Genomic DNA, 26,694 nt, shown 5'->3' on the forward strand with positions numbered 1-26,694 from the left:
GCATTAAAACAATTTGAACAAATTAGGGGTTGAAATTTGTCAAGCTGTAATAACTAATTGCTAAAAATTAAATAAAAAAAGATAAAAAGCTAAAAAAAAGTTAGAGCTCTAATAACTTCCTAATTGGAACAAAATTTTCTTTTCTGTAGTTTTGATAAAAAACTCATAAAATAACCAAAAAGCTTTCTTGTTTTGAATTAAAATAAAATCATATTTTTTGGTATCAGTATTGATCTAGTTGAATCTACCATACACATTGTGATCTATAACTCTTTTTTTGTGTTCTACCAGCAAATGCCAGCTACAAAAATCATGCGATTAAATAAACTCTTTTGTCTATAATACAATTATGAGAAAAGTAGAATGAAGAATCCGTTGTTCACTATGGTGATAAATTAGGTATCCATAAAACATGTTAATCACAAAGAAAATTACATAGACCACAAACTCAGCACATTAAATGTTTATGGTATACATGTGTTATGTACTTATGTGTAAGTCCACATGTTTCCTCTTTGATTTAAAGGCAGTTCCAAGAAGAATTGTGAAGATCTATGCATACAACAAATTACTGAATATTCTAAGATTATCTAAATGAAATGAAAGCAGCCTTTTATGAGTAATTTATAGTTTTAGTGTAATTAACAACATTTAATACAATTAATATAATTCATAAAAAAATTTTTAATTTAATTTTAAATAATAGTATAAAATGGTTTTAAAAAATCTCAAAATTGTATGTTTTAAAGAGATATTAATGTATAATAAAATTTGAAACTAAAATACTAAAAAACATATTTCAATGGGGGCTGTACAATATTTTCCTTTATTGATTAAAACAAAATTACATTAGCACCGGACACCTTGTTTATAAAACATTATAATAGGATGTACTGAAAATAATATATTTATTTATTGTTCACATTGCTTAGGTTTAATAATATTAAAATATACAGTGAAAATGAACAGTTGAACTGGAAAAGTAGCAGAAAAATAAAAAAATATTCATTATTGATGTACGAGTATGTTGTATATAATATTTAACAACATATACATATTTATTTGTTGATAAAATATATTTTTACATTTTGTATAAACATATTGTTGATGATAACTGGTTTATTACAAAATAACTAAAATGTATGTCAGTGGTAAAATATATTTTAGGTACCCACTGAATTAGAAGGCTAGTAAACTTTTCAATAACATAAAATATAAAATAAAATAACTACTAATTAGGAATTATTGATTATAGGAATTCAATACAAATTATAAAAAATTTAAAAAATCTAATAGTATCATTAATATTTTTCTTTTATAAATAAAAAATCAAGTAAGGATTCATGCTTAGAATTAGAAAATGATTAAACACTACCGAGGAAATGGAAGTGATCGAGGAGTTTTTCATACAACAATATGATACAATTAAACAATATAATGATGAGTATAACTAGATGAAAAATAATAAAATATAACCATTTTTGGTTTATAACCTTCCAAATATTAACTTTATATCACAAAATTCAATGTTTAATAATTACTTTTAATATAATATAAATGTAAGTATACACTTTGTGCAACGATCTAAAAAATCAACTTTATCAATTCATAAAGAGGCAAAAAATTATTTGTGCATTCACCTATGCATTCTGGATTATTTATCTTTTTTTTTAATCAAAACAATCGGTGTTCTTGACCTAATTGCACTTGCACCAACTAAAGTAGTTGGACCAATTTGTACTGTTTGGTTGGACGGTAGTGCCCGCAATAACAAAATCTGAGTCTTGATAGCTGATTTAATGACTAAATAATTGTTGTAAGTCGAACATGCCAGATTTTCAGCGATTTCCGTCAACGATTCATATTCATTTGGTACCATGCAACTGCATGAAGATTCAAAAAAACTAAACAATGGGAACCAAATTCGCGTTCGACAAGAATCAACGTTGTTGCTTAATGCTTGATTGTTAGCTAGTGTGTGGTAGTATAGGAATAATCTTGACGTAATGTAAAAGGCAATGAATACATCAATGGAGTAGTGTTCATGACCCGAAAGTATAAAAAATATACCGAACATATTTAAGAGCCAACTGAATGTATGTAACAAATATATGTCGCGTGGAGTGTCTGCAAAAAATGTAATGTATTTAATATAGGTAAGCACAAATAAACATTTTAATTGTTTAGTCAAAATATAAATATTTACATTCTGTGATGAAAAAGTTTAACATGGTTAACGCCACCGTATGCCCACTAAACATATAGTCACCACAAGTGCGAACCCCTTGTATTGACATGCCAGCTCCCCTCCATATCACATACGCTTGTTGCATTTTGTATACCATTTCTCCCAAAAAATTTCCATCTATAACACAATATAATATTTATAATAAATTGAAATTAACTTAAAATAGAGAGAGATGTAGTCTAAAATCTAAATGCTACAGTAATGATGTTTAAGGAATTTTCAATTTTTTTACAGAAATAAAAATGGAAATTCAATCGATATAATTTATTAAACCGTACAATAGTTGTACTGCTGTCGTCATATCCCAAGCCCACATACCATCTAAATACGAAGGCTTCTTTCGGGGAGTGCATTCTAGATGCGTGCCCGGCACGGACAAGGAAGTTATGATCATCGTGATGCACCGTAACAGGAAGACTGTGCCCGATAGAGCGAAAAACCGCCTCAGTAGTATAAAACGGTGCTTGTGGAAGACCAGTACGGCGAGCCACACGAAACATAACACAGTGCCGGTGAGTTCACACATGTGAAACGCCCAGGGGATGTAAGGCACGTTGTCCAAGAATATGTCCGGCAAAGGGGGATATTTCTTCATGTCGGGTACGCGATCATGGACGATCACCATGACGAACGCCGTGATCCACGTTACGGTGAACAGGTAACCCATCGCAATGAGAGCTTTCCATATCTGTAGAAACAAACAAATCAAATATAACCTATGAGAATAATAAAGTTAAACACACTAAAACGTTAAACGTGCATTGCAAAGCTACTCATACACACTTCCGACGGTTTGGCGTTCGGAGTTGGCTGGGAGCTCCGAATGGCTATATGGTTATATTAATACTTATTTGTTATAAATTATAATATTTTATATTCATAGGTACTTCGTGGTTCGTACCTATGTGGATATGTACGAAATTCATATCGTACCTAATAAACAACTTGAATATACTATAGCTATTGTCCAGGGTTCATCAGAGTGATACTGATATACATACTTACTAATTTATTTATTGAATCATCATCATTTACGAAGTAGGTATAAAATATACAGTATTCAATACAAATACATTTCAAACAAAAAACAAATGCTTGATGAAGCTGTCCCAAAAAGCAAGCTTGTGAAAGGGAGCAGAGAAGTTAAAAACAGTTATACAATATACAATATATATCAGCGGTTCTTAACCTTTGGTCCGCGGCCCCCTGGGGGTCCGCAATACTCATGTCAGGGGTTCGCGGCAGCCTTACCACCTAACATAAGTTAATACGTGACATGAGTGCATTATTACAATATTTTTGGTTGCATGTTCGAAAGGATTATCCACAATTATCGAGTAAAGCTCTGAAAGTTTTGATTCCATTCCCCACAACTTATTTATGTGAAAAAGCCTTCTCAACCCTCATTTACATTAAAAATAAGTTTCAAAACCGAATACAAAACGTAGAATCTGAACTAAGATTAAAACTTTCAAGTATTGAGCCCGATGTTCAAAAACTCGTAACTGAAATGCAACATCAACCATCGCATTAATACTTATTAATTAAGTAAATAAAAATTAAGTTTTAAGAATATTTTTTTTTTTTATTTACTTGAAGAAATCTACAATCTATACATGGTTTTTGTACAATAAGTAGGTTTGGTGAGTGACAAGTAAAAAAAATAATATGGGTAATTAGATTAGGGAAGATACCCAGTGGTAACACCCTATGAAGAATATTAAGAATAAAATAATTTATATTACAATTTTTTTTAAATTTAAGTGTTTAATGATGTTAAAGTTTAAAATGAAAAATTAAGTTTAATAAAAATAATTATAAATGTGTATATTTTGTTATGTCTACTTCTATAATTTGTATTATAAAATAGTTATTATAATTTTGGTTATGATAACTTGATATGTTTTGTAAAAAAAAAGGTATTCGACAAAAAATTGGTAGGGGGGTCCGCGATTTCTAAAAATATTTCATCGGGGGTCCGTGTTCTACAAAAGGTTAAGAACCGCTGATATATATTACAATTATACAAAACTCATGAAGAGAGTTATATCATATGAAGATTATGAACGTATATATTGTCAGAGCCCAAGGGTTTTCTCACATGACACTCAGGATTACACGGGTAGTATTTTGGTATACTATATTAAATTTAGTATCATTTTGCGTTGTGCGAGCACCGGTTGTCCGAAATTCTGTCACAAAATAAGAAAATGGGCGACGTGTCTATACTGCGTTGTGGTGAGAAATAACTATCATGAAAGGTACGCTGGAAAAATAGGAGTTCCCATCAATAATATTGAGCTAGAAATCACAGGTAAAAAAATACCATGGGATTGATAAAGGTTATACATCAATTGCGCCAGACGATATTGAGGTACCAAAAATGTTATCATTTAGTTAAGTATTGATTGATGAGCCGTATTTCAGCTGACAGTTATTTTGACAGACATTTTAGCCGACATGTATTACTATTATTATGGTTTATCTAAACCATATTTTAGCCGAAAATTAAAATTGTGACCAACGTAAATAATTCTCGATGTTTTTACACGTTGGTATCATTGCTGGATAACTGGTATAAATATAATATCTATAACCGTAGTTTAAACTATTACCACAAAAATATTACCATGCATATTTACCGTTCAGACAAAATATGTGCCACCGCATGGGCGCCCATAGGTAACATTTTAGGGGGGGGGGGGTCAAAATAAAAAATTTCGGTAATATTTATTGAGCTACAAGTTCATAATATTTTTTTCCAGGGGGGGAGCAAGTACCCTGTCTTGCCCCCCCCCCCCAATGGGCGACAATGTGTGCCGGGTAAAATACGGTTCGGATTAAATATTTGTCTGCTTAAATACTGTCGGATGAAACATGTTCGACTGAAATAATGTCAGATACAATATTTTCAGATTTTGAAGTTAAAGGAAAAATTAAATCTTAAATTCTCACTATGAGGGGGATAGGTGTGGGAGAGTATTATGTATGTAAGATAGTACGACAGTGCGTCGAAAATGTGAGAGGTTTGAACCTCCTTATAACTTATGCTATTTTCCACAATAAATATTCATATTGTACAATAACAGTGATATACAAAATATTAACGTGTCCCTGCACCAATTATACGCGAAATATATACGTAATCTATATGCGAATAATATTTGGTTATTATATCAAGTATATGCACTGGAATTAAACATAAGTATATTGTTGTTGAATATTTACCCTCAATTATATATACTTTAAATGCTTATACACAAAAACCGCGACTATGCATCTTTAATATTTTTGAATAATTGTTAACATAACATCTTATAAGGAACTTTTCAAATGTCTATAAATAGCTTAGTCAAAATAATAGAAACATTTTAACATGTTTGGAAAATGCTTATAAAAACAATTTGTGAAAATGTAAAGAACCAACGATTAACAGTTTTTGAGTTACACCAAAAAATACTAAATCAATCATGTCAAAAACTATCCCCAAAATGTCCGTAAATTATGTAATATTTAAAAATTATAAACACAAAAAACGAAGCCAAAACTATAAGCAACCAGCAACCCGTTACCTGAGGTGGTTAAATTGATATAGTACCTATTACATATTATTTTATGTGTGTGGCATGTTTCTATTTTAAATATTATTACTTTAATTTATTATATACTATTTTACATAGTCATAGTCACAAACTATATGAAATCCGACTTTTATATTTTTTTGGACTTGACTCATCAGATATTACTCATTAATGACTTAATCTGGCATAATTTTTAGATTTCGGTGACATGCCAATAAGGACAACCCATTAAATCTATTCTCGATCATGCATGATCGTTCAGCTGTAACTATTATAATTATAGTACTCTCATTTGTGCACACTGTAGTATAGTCACTTTACTATAGTGTGTGACGTATGTATATGTAGACATTTTGAATATCACAGGTTTATTTCCTTAGAAACAACAAATGGGCATTTAAAGCTACTATAGTAATATACTAATATATAAGAATATGAGTAGAGCGATGAATGTAATGGTTTTCCACTGATGCACATTTTTTATTTATTTTTTGTGCGTCATAACTGTTTGAAGCAATAAAAATGCTCCAATCATGAACCTTAAGTGTGGTTTTTGGAAGAAAATTGGGTCTACCTAGTTGGTACTTTGGTAAAGCTCCTCATGATCCATAAATTGTTTTATTTAAAAATATCGAAAATACAAAAGTCAAAAATTACAAATAAAGTTATATTGCAATTAAAAATTAATTAAATTTATAATTTAAACACCTGAGACTTGAATGTAGAGCAAGATTCACCATTTTTTCTTGCTGGAGTGTTAAACAAAAGTTAAGCAGAAACAATATACATGTATAAACTTAAATTTCGACGACATTGGATATTAACACGTAAAATAAAGATTTCTCCTTAAATTAGGAACATGACCATTTATTAAGTAGTCATCTAAGAGGACCTTCGTCCATGTCACAACAATATAGCAATACATCGGTTCTGCACTGCACGCATATTTAGGTATTATACGTTTGTAAGACCAAAAAACACTCGCGAGTATTCAAAAAATAAATACTACTATTCGATTAATATAATACACAATAAAAAATGTACACTAATTAATACTATAAACATTTACATGTATAATAGTAATACTGTCCATGGTCTTTTATCATAATATTATATTATATTCATGTTCACTTATTTATACTACTACTTTATTTTAGTGGATTATAGGTATATTGCTATATTACATTGTATAATCCTGTATACATTTGTAAATGTAATAATTAAATAATAAAAACAATAATAAAGAGAAAATTGAATATACCTAATTATTGTATGACGTATATTATAGTACGTATACAAACATAAGAAAAACATATGTTTATAACTACATAAAACAACCGGTTAAATTCCGTAGTTTCTGCAGGCGAGTTCAAAAAACTTCAACATTCTAAATAGTTATAATAACGGTATCTTCTTAGTCATACAGACCTTAATTCTAGTTTCAACTAAAAAACTGTGACTCATTTTTTATTGGTTTTTTCAAACTCTTAAGAAAAGCACCAACTAGGATTTTTAACACTTCTTGTACCAATTGGATTAGACTTTCCATCAGATACCACCACCGTAGTTGGAGATTGACACACTCAAACAAACAAACGTATTATAACACACATCATAGTAAAAGCAATACGTTCTGCATACTTTTATACAATTTAAAATTTTATTTTAATACAGACTTGACGAAGTATTGTATCTATGAATATATCAGATTAATTAATTGAAAAATAAATTAAATATAAACTTTACTATTAATTATATTAATAATTGTACTATGAAATCGTATTTTAACTTGTTCCTTTTAATTGTATTCTCTTAATAATAATATTTAAAAAAATATATTTAAAAGGAAACTCAAGATATTATAACTTATAAATAGTATATACATAAGGAACCAAAATAATCAGTATTTTAAATTTATAGGTTAGTTGGTAACAACGACAACCAAATATTACTTGGTGCTATGATATAATATTTATAAATTATAATACCAAATGATACTTAAAACTTAATATTTTTTTTTTATTTATTTGGTCATGACTTAAGATTATATACTTTACGTATATAATAGAACAATATCCGAGAGTTCAGTAATCTTAATTATTAACAGACCATAAAAAGAGTTTGCTTTTCGCACTTTTAATGTTGACCTGGTAAAGTTTGACCTAGAACCGATTTCGCGTACCTATTAATTGGGGAGGGGGGGATACCCTAGTGGGTCTCGTGGTATTTTGTTACTTTACAGGACACTCTTTTGCCGAAGTTTTGCGATCATAGAGAGCCACTAGTTAATATACTTTTCACGAAAATAATAGCAAAAATAGTTATTTCAGATTGTTAGATTAGTATAGCATAAGGACAATTAAGAGCGTTGTGGGAATGTGTAAAAAAAGCAGAATTCGAAATTTTCTATGACTTCAAAACTAAGTTTGGATGACAAATTCTGATTGCACCATCATTTCATTTTTTTTCATAGCTGTCATTTGGACTTTAGAGTCCAATGTTAGTTCATTGATAACATGTTATAAAATAATGGTACCACTAAATGTACCACTAACTATGTATAGATTCGAAAAAGCATCGTCTACAACACTATATAGCTAGTGTCGTTTATAGCATATAGCTTTTTAACCGACTATATATAATATACAATTTTGGAAGCACTTTGGTTAACTCAAAACGAACTGGAATGCACACGTGTTACGTCAAAAGTATGAAAACTTTTGTAGGGGACGCGCACTCGGAAAATTCCCATTTAGTTATACCCATTATCTTATTGAAAGAATAAAAATGAAATAAAAAATCTTATGTGACATCAGACAAGCATTATTATTTTAATATATTAATTGTATAATTAACAGATGGGTGGAGGGAGGCTTAAATGTTATGAAGATATAAATACATTTTAAATTTTAAGGTTTTGAATTTTTTGTATCCTAACAAATTACGTGATAAGTCACAGATTAAATTTTGAGTATAATACAATTTACCATGCACCTTAAGTAAAATTTAAGATAATTGTTTGACAGTAGGATAAATCAAGGACAATCATTAAAAATCTGAAATACTAATATTATACATTTTTAGGTTGTACCTACGTTGGTACTTTTACCGTAACATACATTTATTTATACTTTACTCATCTGCGCTCAAGGGTAACCGTAACACACATGCAATATATAGTAGGTACCTACACTTATTATAAGTACACGTCATAATATTATATTTTTAGTTAAGGAAAAATGGGGTATTATAAGGTTAGAAGTGGTCTCAAAATATTCTGTAATTACAAGTTTCATAAATAAAAAAACTATATTAGATAATCGAAATCAAAAGTGGTTAAATATTTGTTACCTATCTTTAAATTCAATTAAAAGCTTAAAGTAATTTAAATTAATTATTATTTTCTGTTAAGTTTATTTTTTTTTTATATGCATCAATACGCATTTATACCTTTAAATCTAATTCCACCAGTCACAAACGAAATCAATCTATATAATTATTAATTATAAAAAGGCAATTATAATATATAAATAATAGATTTGATTTTTATAATAGAGTGGGTGGGATCACAAAAGGGTTCTGTACATAAGTCGTAATGTACAATGCGGATTGTGCACTTTTAATAATAGATACGTAGAATTATATATTGTTCAAAGTCAATTGTTAGGATTACCAAATCATCTCTATTCTTTCATTGGTACAGTTGGGTATAATGTATAATACACACAAATCAACAGGTATTAGTGCCATATTAATATTGAGCACACAAAACAACTTAAAAACTCAAAAATAATAATTAAAAAAATATTATAAACACATTATAATAGTACTCCTTTGAAATGTTATGAATATGAATATAATATGATACATAAAAAACTATAAAAACATTAAGTTAGTTTTTAATAAAATGACGTCATGACGTGTTTAAACATATCTTTATTGGGATATTAACGACTGTTATCATAGTTTGGAAAATAGCTTGTAACTAATATCTATTAGAATAATATTGATATGGCTCAACGCAGATAATTAATAATCTAGATTCTAGAATACTTTAAAACGGTTGGCAGAGCATTTGAGTAGGTAGTCTACCTTCGGAAATAATAAATATATATTATACCTACTATATTTATAATAGAATTTAAAGTTGGTAAATCTGTAGCACCTTCGCAGCGCAAAATGTAGTTTTGAACAGACTTATGATTACTACAAATATTATATAAATTATATTGATTTATTCTCTGATATAATTTAAATAAAATACGTAAACAATATTAAAACAAACATTATATTGTATAATAATTTATTTACTGCTATCTACATAAGTGGGTCGATAAATAGTATGTATAATATTATTATACTTACTACTGTACAACGAATTGCTTGTTAAATCACTTTATAATTCATTCAACTATAGATAATAAAACTAAGTTAAACAATAATTGTATAAGATAGGTCAACATTAAAAATACCATGTCGTCTTCAATAGCGTTGTAAAAAACAAAAACAAAACAAAATTGAGGAAAATAGGTTATTATGCAAAAACCAGGTTTTGACAAAATCGATTTTTTTTTTTGATGTGGAACAAAAAAAAAATGACAGTAGACACATGACATATTCACCGAATATTTATATTAGTATTTCCTATACATTTATATAATAGAATAAATAGCTATAGCTAAACGATTTTGGCGGCTTTTTTACTTTTGTGTTTATAATAGAAAAAATATAATTTCTGATGGGAGAGTGAATCTAGTTGGCACTTTAGGGGGTCGAAAGTAAAAAATGGTGAGTACTTTCGCTAAGTAATTACGAAAACAACAGGTGAGGGTAAACTACAATAATTTTTTTAGAGCTAATTAGAATTTGAACAAAATTCGTCATAATCCGATAATCGTAAACATTGAGAATAATTTCGTAGTTGAAAATTTAATATAAGTGGTCACATAAGTTTTGCTTATTATAATTATAGGAAAAAAATTAAATGTAATTCCACAAATACTTTTTATGACAATGTGAAGTTTAAATCACGATTTCTCATCATATGATGTTAGTTTTAGTCTTTGCGATACTAAGAGATAAATACATGATTTTACAATGTGTTTTTTTTACTTTTATGTCAAACATCACTTTTTGGAACAGTACAAATACTTTGATTTTCTGGTAAAAAATTAGCTCTAGTAGGTACTTTTGGGGTCAAAATTAAATAATTACAAGTACTTTTCAACATCAAGGAAATTAATAAATCCCCATCCTAAGTCTCTAATTACACAATACATCCAGATATCAAGATGAAATCCGTTCAAAAGGAAGCAAAATTAGGTACAGTATAAACATTTTCACTGCAGAAATTTAACGTTTCTACCATTTCCTGTAATCTCCGAGACATATTAAACGCAAATAGCCTCGTGACTAGATAATATATCAATACATGATCTAAAAACAAATAATTCTCCCCTCCAAAAAAATGTAATCCAAACAACACTAGGTACCAAAATAGGTGTAACATCAGCAGGTGGCTACATCTGTCAAATAATGCATAATTCTTGATCTAATTTGCTTATTGTTCTTTTGAACAGATTGTAAATATATTTTAGAAAAAAACATTACCATATTATTAACAGCAAAATAAATTACTAAACTAACAATATAAATATATGATAAAATATACTTAGACACTTAGTAGTTAGTACCTAGTTGGTAATAACAGCTTGTCAGCCAATCTCCGCTCAGAAGAGTTTATCATATACAATGAATTGAATACAATACAATCATTGAATTCAAATTTAACACATCCATTACAGTGACTGGGTGACCTACTCAATGTCACAAAAACGAGGTACACTCGACACCTACTGGTGACTGTACACTGAATACAAACTACAGAGCGATTACTTGTTCACTTCTTATATTATACTTTTTCATAAATTATAATAAGACATAGGTACAACAACATATACGAATAAGTAGACATTGATGTAACTTTTTATATTAATTGAAAATCAAAATCAAAATCAAATTTTATTTTTTTGAAAACATTATGGTTTTGACTATTATCACTATTTATAAGTATATAGCATTATTTTACTACTTATATTTTGGTTGCATAAATGCATATTTTTCAGAAAATATCTTATGATTTTTTAGTTTAAATCTGAGCCCAACTAAGAATCATTAATGTCCTTGATAGACATACCAAAAATGTTCAAAATAAAAATAAGGGTAATGGGTTTAAATCAAATAGAACAATCACAAATAAAATATTCGACTAGCGGGAAACCAGCAATTTATGGCTATATTCTTTCTGGCTTCAATAATATGCTACCTATTATTAAGAAGCCACATTTAGTCATGCTAGTACACAAACAGAGAAAAAATGTGGGTCTTATACAGACTGATTTGTTAATTACCTACTATCTATCATTATAAATGGATTATACTTTTTGAACTTATCTTATATTAAATTATCTATTTTATTTATTATAGCTTACTAAACAGTAAATACCTATCATAATCTGTTATTAGTCAATACTTCTATTTTATTTTGTATTTGACTTAAGATTGTAATAATATTAAGTTGTACTTAAGCCCTCATGGATATTTACAAAAAATAAAAATAAAATGCCTCTAGATTTATTACCTACTAGGCAACAAAAATATTTCACTGTGTGTCAATTTTGGCACCTAGTATGCTAGTTAAAAAATCCACTGCAATGTCTATGTGAGTATGCGACACCTCACTCCACACATTAAATACTTAAAACTTATCAACAAATAGTTTGGTATTCATTTTTAAAACAATTTTTCAATAAAATTGAGAAAAACATTTAATAATATATATTTACACTCTTGAGTTTTGAACATTTTAGGGTTAACTTTGTTCAGAATTTTTCTTAAATGAGAAAATTGTCATGTTTAAATTAAAAGAAACTGGATTTTAGGAATTCATCTTGTTTAGGTCATCACAAGAAGTAGTCACTGTGTTATAGAGGTTATAATGATTATTGAAAGCAATGATAAATCAAGGTTTCAAAAAACCGATTCTAAACAAAACTCTGCTATTTTTTTTTAAACTTTATTTACTATGTTTATTAACTATAGGAAGTCATTTTTAAAAAAAATGAAGTTGCTTGTATTTTAGTAATTAATAACATTAAACTAATTTTAAAATATATTATATTGTATAGATATAATTGAGTAGGTAACCCTGACCTAGTATGGTTAAAATTTTAAGAATCCATTATCCAAAACCAACATTTTGAGTTATATTAATAATTAAAAAAGGTATGAATAACATAATATATGTCACACACATAAATGTGATTCAATCTAAATTAAAAATATCAACTATTTTGTGTGATTTAAATAGAATAGATCTAAACATTTTAAAAATAATAAAAGAAAGCGTCCAACGCTTTTAGGTGCTGCAGATAGCTTATAATTATAATAAAATAATAAGTATATTTTACCTCTGGTTTTAATCGTCTATCTTCTTCAAACTCTGAACTATGGGAAGACGTTGCAGTTACATCAGATCCATGGTTCATATGAATATCATCATAAAAATTAAATGGCTGTAAATAAACAAAACACATTACATGTAATAAATAATAAACACATCATTTACTGATCTAATAAGTTTTTACGTATGTTTTGCTAGTTGTATGGATATACAATTTGGAAATTCATTTTTAGAGTAAGTTGTTAAAAAGCATACAATTTTATGCAAGACCCTCTATAGATTAGAACATTGATTGATTTTTAAGACTAAAGTCATAGAATTGTTCAGGAAAACGTAAAAAATAGCTGAATTAAATAAAAAACATAAATAAGCTTGGTTATAACTAATTTGTAATAGATTTTGGGTTTAAACATTTAAACCAAGCATTTTTAGAATTTAGAATTGTTACCAGATGAAAAGATGTATCATTAATATAATATTAGTTACTGTTTAAACATAAAAGAATATAAATGTATGAAAACTGTGGTCATAATATTTAACTTTTATTCAGCTCTAACAAACTGAACGCATGATAAGTCCAGAGATAAGTCATCATCAAGATGTAATGTAAATAACATAATAACATTGAATTAATATTTAATCATTTGTATGACTGTGTACACATTACACATACTATACATCAGAAATTCTGTATATTTTTACCAAGGGAGGTATATACATTTTTTACATTAATTTATAATAATATTTTATATTATCTAATTTGAATGAGGAACTGGAATCAACTGTAAACAACCTTACAAACATTATTCAAACCTCGGCATGGTCATCCTCAACCAAACCCACTTCCTCTTCTAAATCTTTCCTTATCCCTGTCCATATTCGTGAAATTATAGTGGAAAAACGTAGATCTAGAGCCCTTTACCAGCGTTCTCGGCTTCCTTCACATAAACAAAAGTATAACAAACTGGCTAATAAACTTAAAAAAATACTAGCCAAATACAAATCTAATTATTTCATAAGTTATTTAACAAATCTTTCTCCCAAAGACGGCAGTCTCTGGAGAGCCACAAAAAATATCTGTAAAACAAAAACCCCAAATGTTCCGATCAAAAAACCTAATGGTATATTTCCTCTGATTCAGATAAGACCGAACTATTTAAACAACATTTATCTGATATTTTTGTATCACATTCTGATGTATACTCTCCTCATAATATCAACACAGTAGAAGAGTTTCTAAATGCCCCACTCCCAGTCTGTCCTCCTGTCAAACACTTTACTCCACACAAAGTGAAACATACTATTGATAAATACCCCCTTAATAAATCCCCTGGATTTGACCTAATCACTGTGGAAGTTGTCAAATGCCTGTCTAAAAAAGCTATTGTCCACCTCACACATATTATTAACTCGGTTCTTAGACTCTCCTACTTCCCGTTACTCTGGAAATTTTCAATTATCATCCTTGTTTCCAAACCCAACAAACCTCCTGACTCTATTTCCTCCTTTCGACCTATAAGTCTGTTACCATTTTTCGCTAAAATCCTTGAAAGAGTCATACTAAAACGCATTCTACCGAGCTTAACCACAAACTCCATTCTTCCTGACTCTCAGTTTGGATTCCGCAGTGCTCATTCAACAATATATCAAGCTTATAGAGTTGTAGATTTTATTTCCTATGCTCTCAAAAAAAATCTTATTGTACGTGTGCCTTTTTGGATATCTCACAGGCATATTGTAAAGTTATTTATTTTGTACATTACCTCGTTATACTATCCTATTTTGTTCGTATAATCTTATAATAAACTACTAGCAACAATTATATTTATCATTATATTCTTCATTATATTATCCAATTATTTATATTATATTCATTCATTTAATTAATTAACTTTTCTTTTTTTCTCTCTCTTAGAGACTCTTACCCATCAAAACAAGGAACTTATCCTTAGTGATGGGCGAAGCAATATAATTACAAATATGTACATATCTTTCATTGTAAACTATTATTGCTGAATAAATTATTAAATTATTATTATTATTATTATTTCATAGGGTTTGGCATGATGGACTCCTATTCAAACTCAAAAAATGTCTTCATCCAGTCTACTTTTTAGTCATTAAATCTTACCTCTCTGAAAGACACTTCATCACTAGTGTTGGTGATGCTCTTTCAAGTATATCCAAAATCTCTGCTGGTGTTCCTCAAGGGGGTATTATTTTCCCTCTACTCTACAATATTTTCGCTGCCGATCAACCTACTACGCCACACACTCTAGTTGCCGATTACGCTGATGACAAGGTAATTATCTCCATATGTTCTGACCCCACTACAGCTTCTAATCACCTGCAAAATCACCTATGTCTCATGGAAGACTGGTATACAAAATGGAGACTCAGAATTAATCAATCAAAATCCACTCACACCACATTTACCCTCAAACTCCTGCCTTATCCTGCTGTCTCCATATATGGCCAAATTCCTATTACTCTAACAGTCAAATATCTAGGCCTAACTCTTGATCGTAGGCTAACCTGGGCCCAGCATACTAAATCTAAACTCTCGTTTTCGTTTACTTAAAACATTCCCTAACAATAACTTACACACTAACGTCAACACAAAACTACTCATCTACAAATCCCTAATCAAGCCAGCCTAGACATACGGGATTCAACTTTGGGGTAATGCAAAAAAATCTAACTTGAATAATATTCAAACTTTCCAAAATATAGCCCTAAGAAAACTTACTTGCCCCACCTTACATCTCAAACAACACTATACATACCAACCTAAAAATGAAATCAGCCCAAGAAGAAGCTAAAGCTCACTACAAACGGTTTCATTGCCGTCTGTCCTCCAACCATAACCCATTAATACGCAATCTTGCAGCCCCCTCCATTCCTAGTAATCCGCCCAGACATTTCTAACGCAATTGGTGCCTTGACCTTCTTGGGTTTAAATAATTAAAAAAAATAGAAATCATCAGTGTGGGTCATTAATGGATGGCTTCTCACATAAAGCATTTCATGTAAATATTGTATTGTTTTTTTTAAACTTGTGTAACTTGTTTATTTAATTAATATTTAATATGATATGTATTCCTACTCTCATTATATATACTTATTGTGCTCCTATGTATAGATTGTGTATTCAAAATAAAGAAAAAAAATATATTATCTAATATATAAAAATAAACAAAGATATAAATGTCTGTTTATTCAAAAACTATTAACTGTGTGTATTTGAAATTTTTATCAGATGTTCATTTTATCATTTTCAATACATGGTATAATTATTATTAAAAACATTTTAACTGCTATGAGTTATTTATAGACTAACAATTTTCAACTTTTTAGTTTTTTATTCTATAAAAGTCAATAACTTTGTTGAATCAAAAAGCTGAAAAATATAATACAAGGTCTCTTAAGGTTGCTATAATAGTAGTTGCTAAATATTAAAGATTCATAGGCACAATTTTTTTTCATAAGTATTTGAAGCTTAAAAAATTATAAAAATTAAATTTGTATAGGTAAGGACTTTTAGATTTAAAAAAGGATTCACTTAAATAGATTATACGGTAACCAAAAAATCTAAAAAATATATAAATACAGTTATTATTAGTTCGAATTTGGACAAAATTACATATTAAAACAACGGAAGTTAATCTTAGTTATATTGTTGTATTTTAATTTGATTTGATTGAATGCATTTTTTTTGATAAAAATTAATTTAATCTACTTAAGTATATACATTTGCCTAACAGTAAAATAAATTACTTTAATCACAATAATATCATACAATTTACTTAAGTACTAATATTATAGGCTCAGAATTGGTTTTCGTATGAAATAATTATTGATTTCAAATTTAACATAATCATTACAGAGACTCTCTAGACACTGAATGTACAGCGGAGTATCCGCTTTTTTACTGTCATCAAAATTTGGGGTAAAATGCTTCAATTTTTGATACCAGCATCTTTTCTAATAATAAAGTGAACTTAATTGTGCATTTGCGAAGTCAACAAAAAAAATTTGTTTAGTTTGGGGTCCATTCAAAATTAATATCAACAATTAAAGTGAGTACAAAAAATTTAAATGTTGCCAACAAAAGTGCAGAAGAATTTAAAACAACAATAGGATCATAAGTTATAACACAATCTATGCCCGCTCACGTTAATGGAGTCAAAGTCGGTATCAAATAAATTGATAGAACAATTATATAGAATATTAGCATGACCAGTTATAAAGAAGCATGTGAAACGTAGCATACAACCTAAGAAGATGAGAAAAATGAACAGTCACAATGAAAAAGTTCTTATGGAGGATTTATGGTCTTATAAATTATGAGACACAAGCATATGAAATTAGATCAAACAAAGGAAAACAAATTTGGAAAACCAAAAATAATTACTGGAATCCAATAAAAGAGACTGAGTTGGCTTGGTTAAGTGCAAATCAAAAGAAAATTATGTTTGAAACAGGACTCCCAGGGGAAGACCGACACACTACACAGAGTTTATAAAAATGTAAAAGCAAATGGCATTTAAACGACTAAGAAAAGATCACTGCCTAAATAGCATAGATGGTCTCCAAAGCGGACGAAAAAAATTTAATATAATATTAGTAATAAATTATAGGTAGGTAACTTGTAATAACTAATACAGTTTTAAATATGTATCTACAAACTACAATAATAACCAATAATAGCAATTAATTCATATATTAATATTAATCAACTATTTGAAACTGAAATCTTCATTCAAAAAGTTGACTTTTTAAAGTTTAATATTATTTAGCTTAGTAGTTTGGTACTAATATTAAACATATACCACTATGCTAACTTCAACAGTTCAATTGTAGAAACAATTTTCCGATCTTAGAAATAAAAATCGGATATTTTGTAACAGAAAAACAGTAAGAATACATTTGTAAGTCTACATTTTCAACATTTTCAAAACTCTATATTTAGCAAAAAATAAACACAGTTTTGAAGAAAATGATTTCTTATGTCAGATTTTAATTAACCATAGAACATTTCATATTTTATAGAACTATTATTTATTTTATTGTATATATCTGTGATATACTTCATATATAAAAAAAAATAACAAATTTATCAGTATTTTTTATAGGGAAATTAATGAAAAAATCAAAACATTAAATCTCTTAAGCACTAATTAGATACAATTTAAAATTTACAGATAACTTGCCTCGCTCAGAATCTTTAATTATGACTACCAATTAAATTTTATCAATATTGAATACTGCTGTTATTTAAAACAAATACGTATAATCACATTTTTAATAATTTATCTATTCGTATATGAGTACCTAACAAATAATAATATAACTCTGAATTAATCCTAAAAGTTCATATTGTTACTTAAGATAAGATGTTTTGATTCGAATAAACTGTTAGAAGAAGTAAATGGACATTTTTTCATTGATTTGTAAATATTTAATATTATGGCAATAATATTTACTGTTATTATTAAGTACACATACTATAACTACCATACATTTGGTATTAGCTGCCCTCAACAGTCAAACATCCTTAGGTAATCTAAGGACTACTGCAGTGGCGCCAAATGAAATTAAAATTGGTTGTTCAAATAGGTTGGTATATTGACGCTTATTTAACAATTTTCAACAATTACCACTATTATTCACAAATCATGGTCATAGATTCATGGATAATAATTGATTATATTGTATAGATCAGAAAAATATTGCACAACAATGTGATCACTGATCAACGGTTGAAAACATGTAGTTATGTGAGTTGGTTTATTAAGACGTCACATAATATGCATAGTTAGATTTTTGTACTTATCTAATACATCAATTTTTATTATGTTCATGTGCTATAAATTATAATATATTATCAGTTGTTTCCTGATATTTAAATTATTATTATTAAATGTCAAATATATGAAATTAATTAAATTTTTTTTAAGTGCTTGTTTTTATATTTTTTGGTTTTTTGAGGTATATATAAGCGCATATTTTGATGTTTTTTAGGGCTATAAGTCCCGAACCCTGTACACAAATAATAAACCAATTATAATAGTGATTCAATAAAAACTAAAAAGTTAGATAAATGGACCATAAAATCTAAATGAAATTATCATTAAAATTAATTAATTATTACCTCTATAAATGTTCATTGATAAAGTTTATATAAATAATATGATTTAAGCCAATTCATTATTTTTTTTTAATAACTTTGTCTAGATGAATTTACAAATATCATAAATCAGTATTTTACTATTTTAGTAAAAACAATTGCATCACTTAAGTCAAAGCATGATTAATAAAATAAATTTTTGATTGCCATTTTATGATTAATATTTCTCATACATGACATAAATAATATAAATTGTTGATTATTTAAATATCCTAGTCAATTGAAATTGAGTAATAACCGTTTAATTAAGAATATATAATATCAATAAAGAAAATTAATAGATTGGTGATAAATGTATTATTAGCATATAAACTTACTAACTATAAGTTATGAAGACATTGCAATTAGTTCTAAAAAAGTAGAAAATAAATACTGAAATATATATTTTATAGAAAAGTTGTTTTTTTAGTCAATCTAACAATGTATACCGACAATTTATTTAATGAACCAATAGATACCTACATGAAAATAATATTTTCTTGTTTTTTTCTTGGGTATAATAATTTTTCATATGTAGGTAGCTAAAGAATGAATAAATGGTTTTAATAGCCATAACTCATTTTTCTTAGATTATGAGCAGAACAATGAATATATATTGGTTGAAAAATAATGGTCTTAAAGTAATAAAAATACTTAGTGAATAAAGTATCTGGTAGTAAATTGGATCCAGTTTATAAAAAAATAGCAACAGAATTAAAAAATAGTCAATATTTCTCAAAGTATTTCGGGATAAACCAAAAGAAATTAAATTAAATAATGCAACACCAATTTTGATTTTTTGTTGCAATTAAAAAAGGAATTACAGTGCACACTTTAAAATTTCAGTTAAAATGTTTGAAAAATTAATAAGCACAAGGTTACTTATAATTTGTTTTTAAAGCTATTATAAAATATCATAGAAAGTCACAATTCATTTTTTTTTTAAAAGGTTTATTTTAAAGCCACATTAATTTTTTATGACTGCTTAAATTAAAATTAATACAAAAATTGATTTTGAAACGTATACAATTTTTTTCCTAAATTGACTTTTGTTATTTTGTTGTTATTCAAAAAATATTAACTGTAAGGACTTGAAACTTTTCACCATCGCGTATCTGTATTATTATTTATTGAATGACATTTCAAAAATTATATACCTGTGTCCTGTATGGAATGTTTTAAGAAAAAAATTTACTCAACTTATTGTATTACTTACAATTATAGGAGCAAATAGCCCTAAGATATTTCCTGGGCTTAAATGCTAAATAAATTTTAGAGGAAACAAAACCAGAGTGGCTTTGCCCTTCAAATTTCATATTTTTTTTTTAAAACTCCTTATCTGTTACATTTGATATCTCTATTAATAAAATAATCACATATATTATAGTAGGCTGCAAATTTGAAAGAAAATTCATTCTTTTTATCTTATTGTAAAAAATACCTTTCTAAACACAAAGTTTGAAGTAGGTATAAACAAACTCAATTTTGAGTTTTTTTTTTTGACATTTTATGAATTTTAAAGTAATTCTTCAATATATCGATTTTTTTCTTACTTTTTTCAATATTTAAACAATTTTATTTAACAAGACCCGTTAATTAAAACTGTTTACACACATGAATCATTTTTTAATTTTTGTCTTTATACATATAACGTATTAAAATACACTTCTGTACATTAATAAAAATATGTTTTTTTAATAAGCTTGATAAACTTTAATACAATATATACTTTGAACTTATAATGCATTTTCAGAATTTATAGTACATTTATATTGAAATTTTATATTAATTTTTTAAAGGTTTCTACTGCATTAAATTCATTTTCCTAATTATTCTCTATTATCTTCGTAAAACAAATTATTTTTATTTATTAATAAGTAATATAATTATACTAAAAATATAATAACAATGGACTTGTTTTTCAGTTTATTTGTTTAAATGGTTTCATTATTAAGGACTACCTACCCATATCTCTTTTGTTCTGGACAATTGATAAGTTTGATAGTTTACTCGTGCCCAGGCAAGTCCTTCGGTTATTCATTGGTCAAAGCGCTTCATCCCTCAATTATATTACTCATACATTTGCCATAAATGTAAAATACCATATTTAATTTTAGATAATATTTTTAAAGCGAATTTGAAAAAAATTGAATGCTTCATTATGTGCACTCTGTAGTTTATTATTGGGCACCTTATATATAGCAGGTCTTCAAAACGTTATTTATAATGTTATAACGGAAAAAAGTCCAAAAAATAAAATCCATGTGTGCTGTATTTACAACATTGTTGACTACAGGGCCATGATAATATATGAACACTACCTGCTTTTAGAGTCAGCACACACTTATGATCTTGGCCCATGATGTGGTACATGTCTAAGACTTTTAAATATTGAACAAAATCATCATGAGATTAGGGGTTCCAAAGCTAACAAGCAATAGATATATAAATAAATTATAAAATTTCCTTAGAAATAGAGGCTGAAATATGTTTCTGCACAGAACTGTTTTTTTTATAAGCAATGATTTGTTACCTATTCAGCATACTAATATAATAGAATAGTAAATAATAAGGTAAAAATAATAATAATTAATTTGTGACACTTACATCTGGTCGGAATTGAGTTCCATAAACATGTGCACTACATACAGGTTTTGTAAGTAGCGATATAGGATCAAATCCAAGTTGTAAAAGGGTCTGTCGATTTTCTACTTTTAATTGACGAATATCCAACATTAATCTTTTAATATCACCTAAGACCTAAATGTTGAATGAAAAATCAATTATTAAGTAAGTATTATGCAATTTTAAATAATGAAATATGAAACAAAGAAATCATACATTAATACTTATAGGTGGACTTTTCAAGTCAGCTTCGTTAATGAGTAAAAGAGCACGACCATCAATGCAATGATCTTCAGTAAGTATTCGAGAATATTTACTATGACCCTTTTTCTCCAGCCAAATGGACACTTCTCGCGGCTTCCAATTAACTACAGGTTCCATTATAACACTATGTTTTTAAAAATCAGTAACGACAAACAAACTATGCGAATATTTAATGAAAAAAATTAGTTTTAAACTCATGGCGCGAAATAGAGTTAATTTGTTTTTTTTGTTTAATGCACTTCGAAAGCTATAGAAATGTAAGTATAAACGATTGAGTACGATGAAGTCTTACAGTACATCTAATCTACTACGAAAAACGTAGACTACGTCAATACGTAATTCAGACTAGTAATGCAGCAACAGTGTAATGCCCATCACAACTGATCAAAGTGACTACTGACTAGCGACTGCCGAGTAGTGACTAGTGACTATAAACTGCAGGAAGTGTGCAACAATGCAACTGTGAAAGACGCATACCATTCGGCAAATAGTTATCGCAATTCGCATACTTTGGTCAATATAAAATAGTATATAAGAATTCGGATTTGTGATACCTATACTGATTAGTGAATAGTGATAACTGATAGAATTGATAGTGCTCCAATCACGAAGTAGAGAGGAAGTAGTTCTTCTCTACATCGAGGCTCCAATGATAACAAGAAAAACACATTGTTTTATTTTTGTATTTTGTTTATACATAAAATTGACAATTACTTAAGACGAATATTTAATTTTTTTAACAAGAAACAAATTACAAGAAGTGTTTTTTGAATAGAAATAAAACTATTTATTTATTTTTATAAAAATTTACAAGTTAATAGGTCTATGGCCTACACTACCTAAACGTTTTAATTATTTTTCTAATGTGGTTTTACTGTTCGACGAAATATTAATAATCATGAACAAAATAATTAATAATTCTATTATAATAAACCATAGATACAGAAAAATTAAATTAAAAATTAAAAAAATCATTAGGAAAATGTTTCAATAAATTGTTAAACCACAATTTAAAAAAATGACAGTAAATTATGAATTGTTAAAATAAATCAAATCTTGAGAATTCAAGAAGTTCTTCTGTTGGTCACATTGTCAAGTGCCGCCATTTTCCCGCGCTTATGAGCCCTATCTTTTGTGACTGTAGTTTGTGAGTCGTTTTATCGTTTACTCGTTTTGTAGAATAGCGACTTCGGCATTGTTCATTTTTTCTGCTGCATCTAAGTAATCAACCGCCAAACTTATATTTTAGTATTACACATACTCTCACTGAAACTCGTCGCTGTTCTTAATTAATTCTTCTAGAATATTATTTGTTTTTCTCGAACTTAATTACCCAATACATCATGTTTGAAGCAAGACTTTTGAAGAGTGGTCAGCTCAAAAAGATTTTGGAAGCCATTAAGGAACTATTAAAAGAAGCGACATTTGATTGTTCCGATTCTGGGATTCAACTTCAGGCCATGGATGACGCCCATGTCAGCTTAGTGTCCATGTGCTTGAAAAGTACTGGTTTTGATAAGTTTCGCTGCGATCGGAACTTGTCAATGGGCATTAATCTAGAAAGGTATAAATAAGCACATTATTACTTGTAGTATGTTGTTGATGAATATTGAATATATTAATTTTTCATGTTTGTATATTTATTTAGCATGGTGAAAATCATGAAATGTTGTTCTAATGATGACATTATGACTATCAAAGCCCAAGATAATGCAGATACTCTCACTATTATGTTTGAGACATCAAACCAGGAGAAAATGTCAGACTATGAAATGAAACTAATGAATTTGGATCAAGAACATCTTGGTATTCCTGTACGTTGAGAATTAATGTTAAATAATTAGTAAAATTGTTTCTAAAATATTGGTCTTTCAAAATTATATATATTTTATTGCACGCTTATTAAGACGGGGGTAACAATGTTGTATATTGTGCATCTCAATGTTAGGAAAGTTCACTTTAAAACTAAACCTGTTCATGTTCAATGAATAAAAATGAACGATTTCATTTAATTCATTTAATTCGATTTCTATTTATGAATGAATTACTATCTACAAATTTGACCGGTTTTCAAACTTTTAGGTAAGAATATTATCTGTGCTTAAGCGTCTGCTTGTATTCAATATTTTAATTTTCAAAATTTTCAAGCAAAATATGAGCATTTTTAGTCTGTGATATTTCATACCCATATCTTGGATGAAAATTAAATTATTGAATAAAAGTTAACACTTGAGAAGACATTATACCTGCATGTGTTGTTTCCGTCTTACAAGAGCGTAACATCAAATTTTACATTCAGCTAATCACAATTAGCTCAGTTACCTTAAAAATTAGAGTGAATTGACCTCTTATTAAAATTAAAGGTAAGATTATAAAGAAGGGCTTCTTATGGGCATTTGATTATATTTTAATTTTATAGAGAGTTATGAGTATTTTAATTTATACAAACAATTTACAATTTTTAAATACTCATAACTTTCTTTAAAATTAAAATTTAATAAAAAGCCCATGAGAAACCCTCCTTAATAATCTTACCTTTAATTTTAATAAGAGGTCAATGCACTCTAATTTTTAATTAGACTGACAGAGCTAAACGTGATCTTTTGAGTTCAAAATTTGGCATAGTACGCACTTGTAAGACGGAGACAAAACATGCGGGTATAACGTCTTCTTAAGATGATGTTTGTACCTAAAAGGTCAATTTCTAGTCAATTCACTTTAATATGAAAACTATTTTGACGCTACTGAAATTACTGAATTTGGTATGTTGTATTTTTGTTGAAGAGGGACAACAAATGCCTGGGTACCTAGTGTCATTTTATTGTTACTGACTGCATATTAAAATAATAATTCACTAATCGGTACTATGCATAAAAAATTATGTAATATAAGGATATATGATTGAGCTATTTTCACTACCTGTCGACTAGTTTTTTCCTTTATTAATTATGTTATCCTCCCTTTATTATTGTCTTATGTAGTTTATATTATATTATAGAAATTCAGAGCATGTCACATTTATTAACATTTAGTTAGATACAAATGCATTTTTATTCCAATGTTTTAAGTGTTTGTATATAAGATATCAACTTATATTTTATTAGTTAAATCACAAAATGTTCTTCATTTCAAGAGTGGATCCAAATATAAATTTCAAGTCACTCACAAATATATATCAACTCATTTGTTTTTTCAAAATCATTATTCTACGTAATAAAAAAAATTATTACAAATCACAATAAATCTTTTTGATGAGACCTATTGCACATGGAAAATTAGGAGGACAGTTTTATTAATCAGAGCCAATAGTGCTATATGAAATAAACTCTAATTACCTAACTGTTAATTATGCAAATAAACTTCTTAATTAAAAATATTTTTTTTTTATTCCTTGTATGTTTGACCCTTGTCAAATTTCTATAAAATTTAACAATGACAATATGGTATAGAAGCTATAGAAGTATAATATATTTACTAAAAATGATAAGTATAAATAATTAATTTGGTACTTAAATCTATGACAACTGAATATAAGTTTTATTCTGTTTATCGTATTTTTAAAATATAAAACGATACTTACTATTGTATAATGCACAATGGGTTTTAATTTGTTATGATATTACAGTTGAAGTATTTGGATGATAAATATTTATGTTTTTATTTTTAGGAAACAAATTATTCTTGTATAATTAAGATGCCTTCGACTGAGTTTGCAAGAATTTGCAGAGATTTGAGTCAGTTTGGAGAATCTGTCATTATTGCTTGTACTAAAGATGGAGTAAAATTCTCTACTTCAGGTGATATTGGGTCAGGTAAGTTAACTGCATTTTAGAAATTGTTCTAAATAGTTATATTAATTATCTTTATTTAATTTCAACTAGCTAATGTCAAACTTTCCCAAAACTCATCAATCGATAAAGAAGAAGAAGGAGTTACCATTGAAATGCAACAAGCTGTGTGTTTGACATTTGCTTGTCGTTACCTGAATTTGTTTTGCAAAGCAGCTCCGTTGTCTCCACAAGTACTATATTATTATAGTTTGGTGAAAAATTATTTTTGTGTTTAACTAATATTTCTTTTCATTTTTAGGTTATTTTATCAATGTCTGGAGATGTCCCACTAGTTGTAGAATACCAAATTGAAGAGTTGGGTTATATCCGGTATTATTTAGCACCTAAAATTGAAGAAGATGATTAATTTTAATTGTATTATTTATCTAAAATAGATCCTAAGGACAAACTTATTACTTAAGCATTTTAACAGAATTCTTATTTGTATACATAAAAATAGTCAGTTTAATATTTTTATTTTCATTTATTTCTATTAAATATTTACAACATTATAA

The 26,694-nt window shown here is 27.8% G+C and overlaps 2 protein-coding genes across 2 annotated transcripts; one reads left to right on the forward strand and one right to left on the reverse strand.

The window, feature by feature from the left end:
- Positions 1 to 1,101: 1,101 nt before the first annotated feature.
- Positions 1,102 to 22,874, reverse strand: LOC111034280 (sphingomyelin synthase-related protein 1-like). Its single transcript, XM_022315414.1, has 6 exons — positions 22,302 to 22,874; positions 22,068 to 22,220; positions 13,299 to 13,403; positions 2,567 to 2,936; positions 2,207 to 2,365; positions 1,102 to 2,127 (listed from the first exon to the last, which is right to left on the reverse strand). The coding sequence occupies exons 1-6, from the start codon at positions 22,464 to 22,466 to the stop codon at positions 1,655 to 1,657; spliced, it is 1,425 nt and encodes a 474-aa protein (XP_022171106.1). The 5' UTR covers positions 22,467 to 22,874; the 3' UTR covers positions 1,102 to 1,654.
- A 615-nt stretch (positions 22,875 to 23,489) lies between these two features.
- On the forward strand, positions 23,490 to 26,684 carry LOC111034279 (proliferating cell nuclear antigen). Its single transcript, XM_022315413.1, has 5 exons — positions 23,490 to 23,913; positions 23,998 to 24,163; positions 26,017 to 26,161; positions 26,231 to 26,370; positions 26,439 to 26,684. The coding sequence occupies exons 1-5, from the start codon at positions 23,693 to 23,695 to the stop codon at positions 26,544 to 26,546; spliced, it is 780 nt and encodes a 259-aa protein (XP_022171105.1). The 5' UTR covers positions 23,490 to 23,692; the 3' UTR covers positions 26,547 to 26,684.
- Positions 26,685 to 26,694: the final 10 nt, after the last annotated feature.

The sequence above is a fragment of the Myzus persicae genome, unplaced genomic scaffold, assembly GCF_001856785.1.
Source record: "Myzus persicae strain clone G006 unplaced genomic scaffold, MPER_G0061.0, whole genome shotgun sequence".
Lineage (NCBI taxonomy): Eukaryota > Metazoa > Arthropoda > Insecta > Hemiptera > Aphididae > Myzus > Myzus persicae.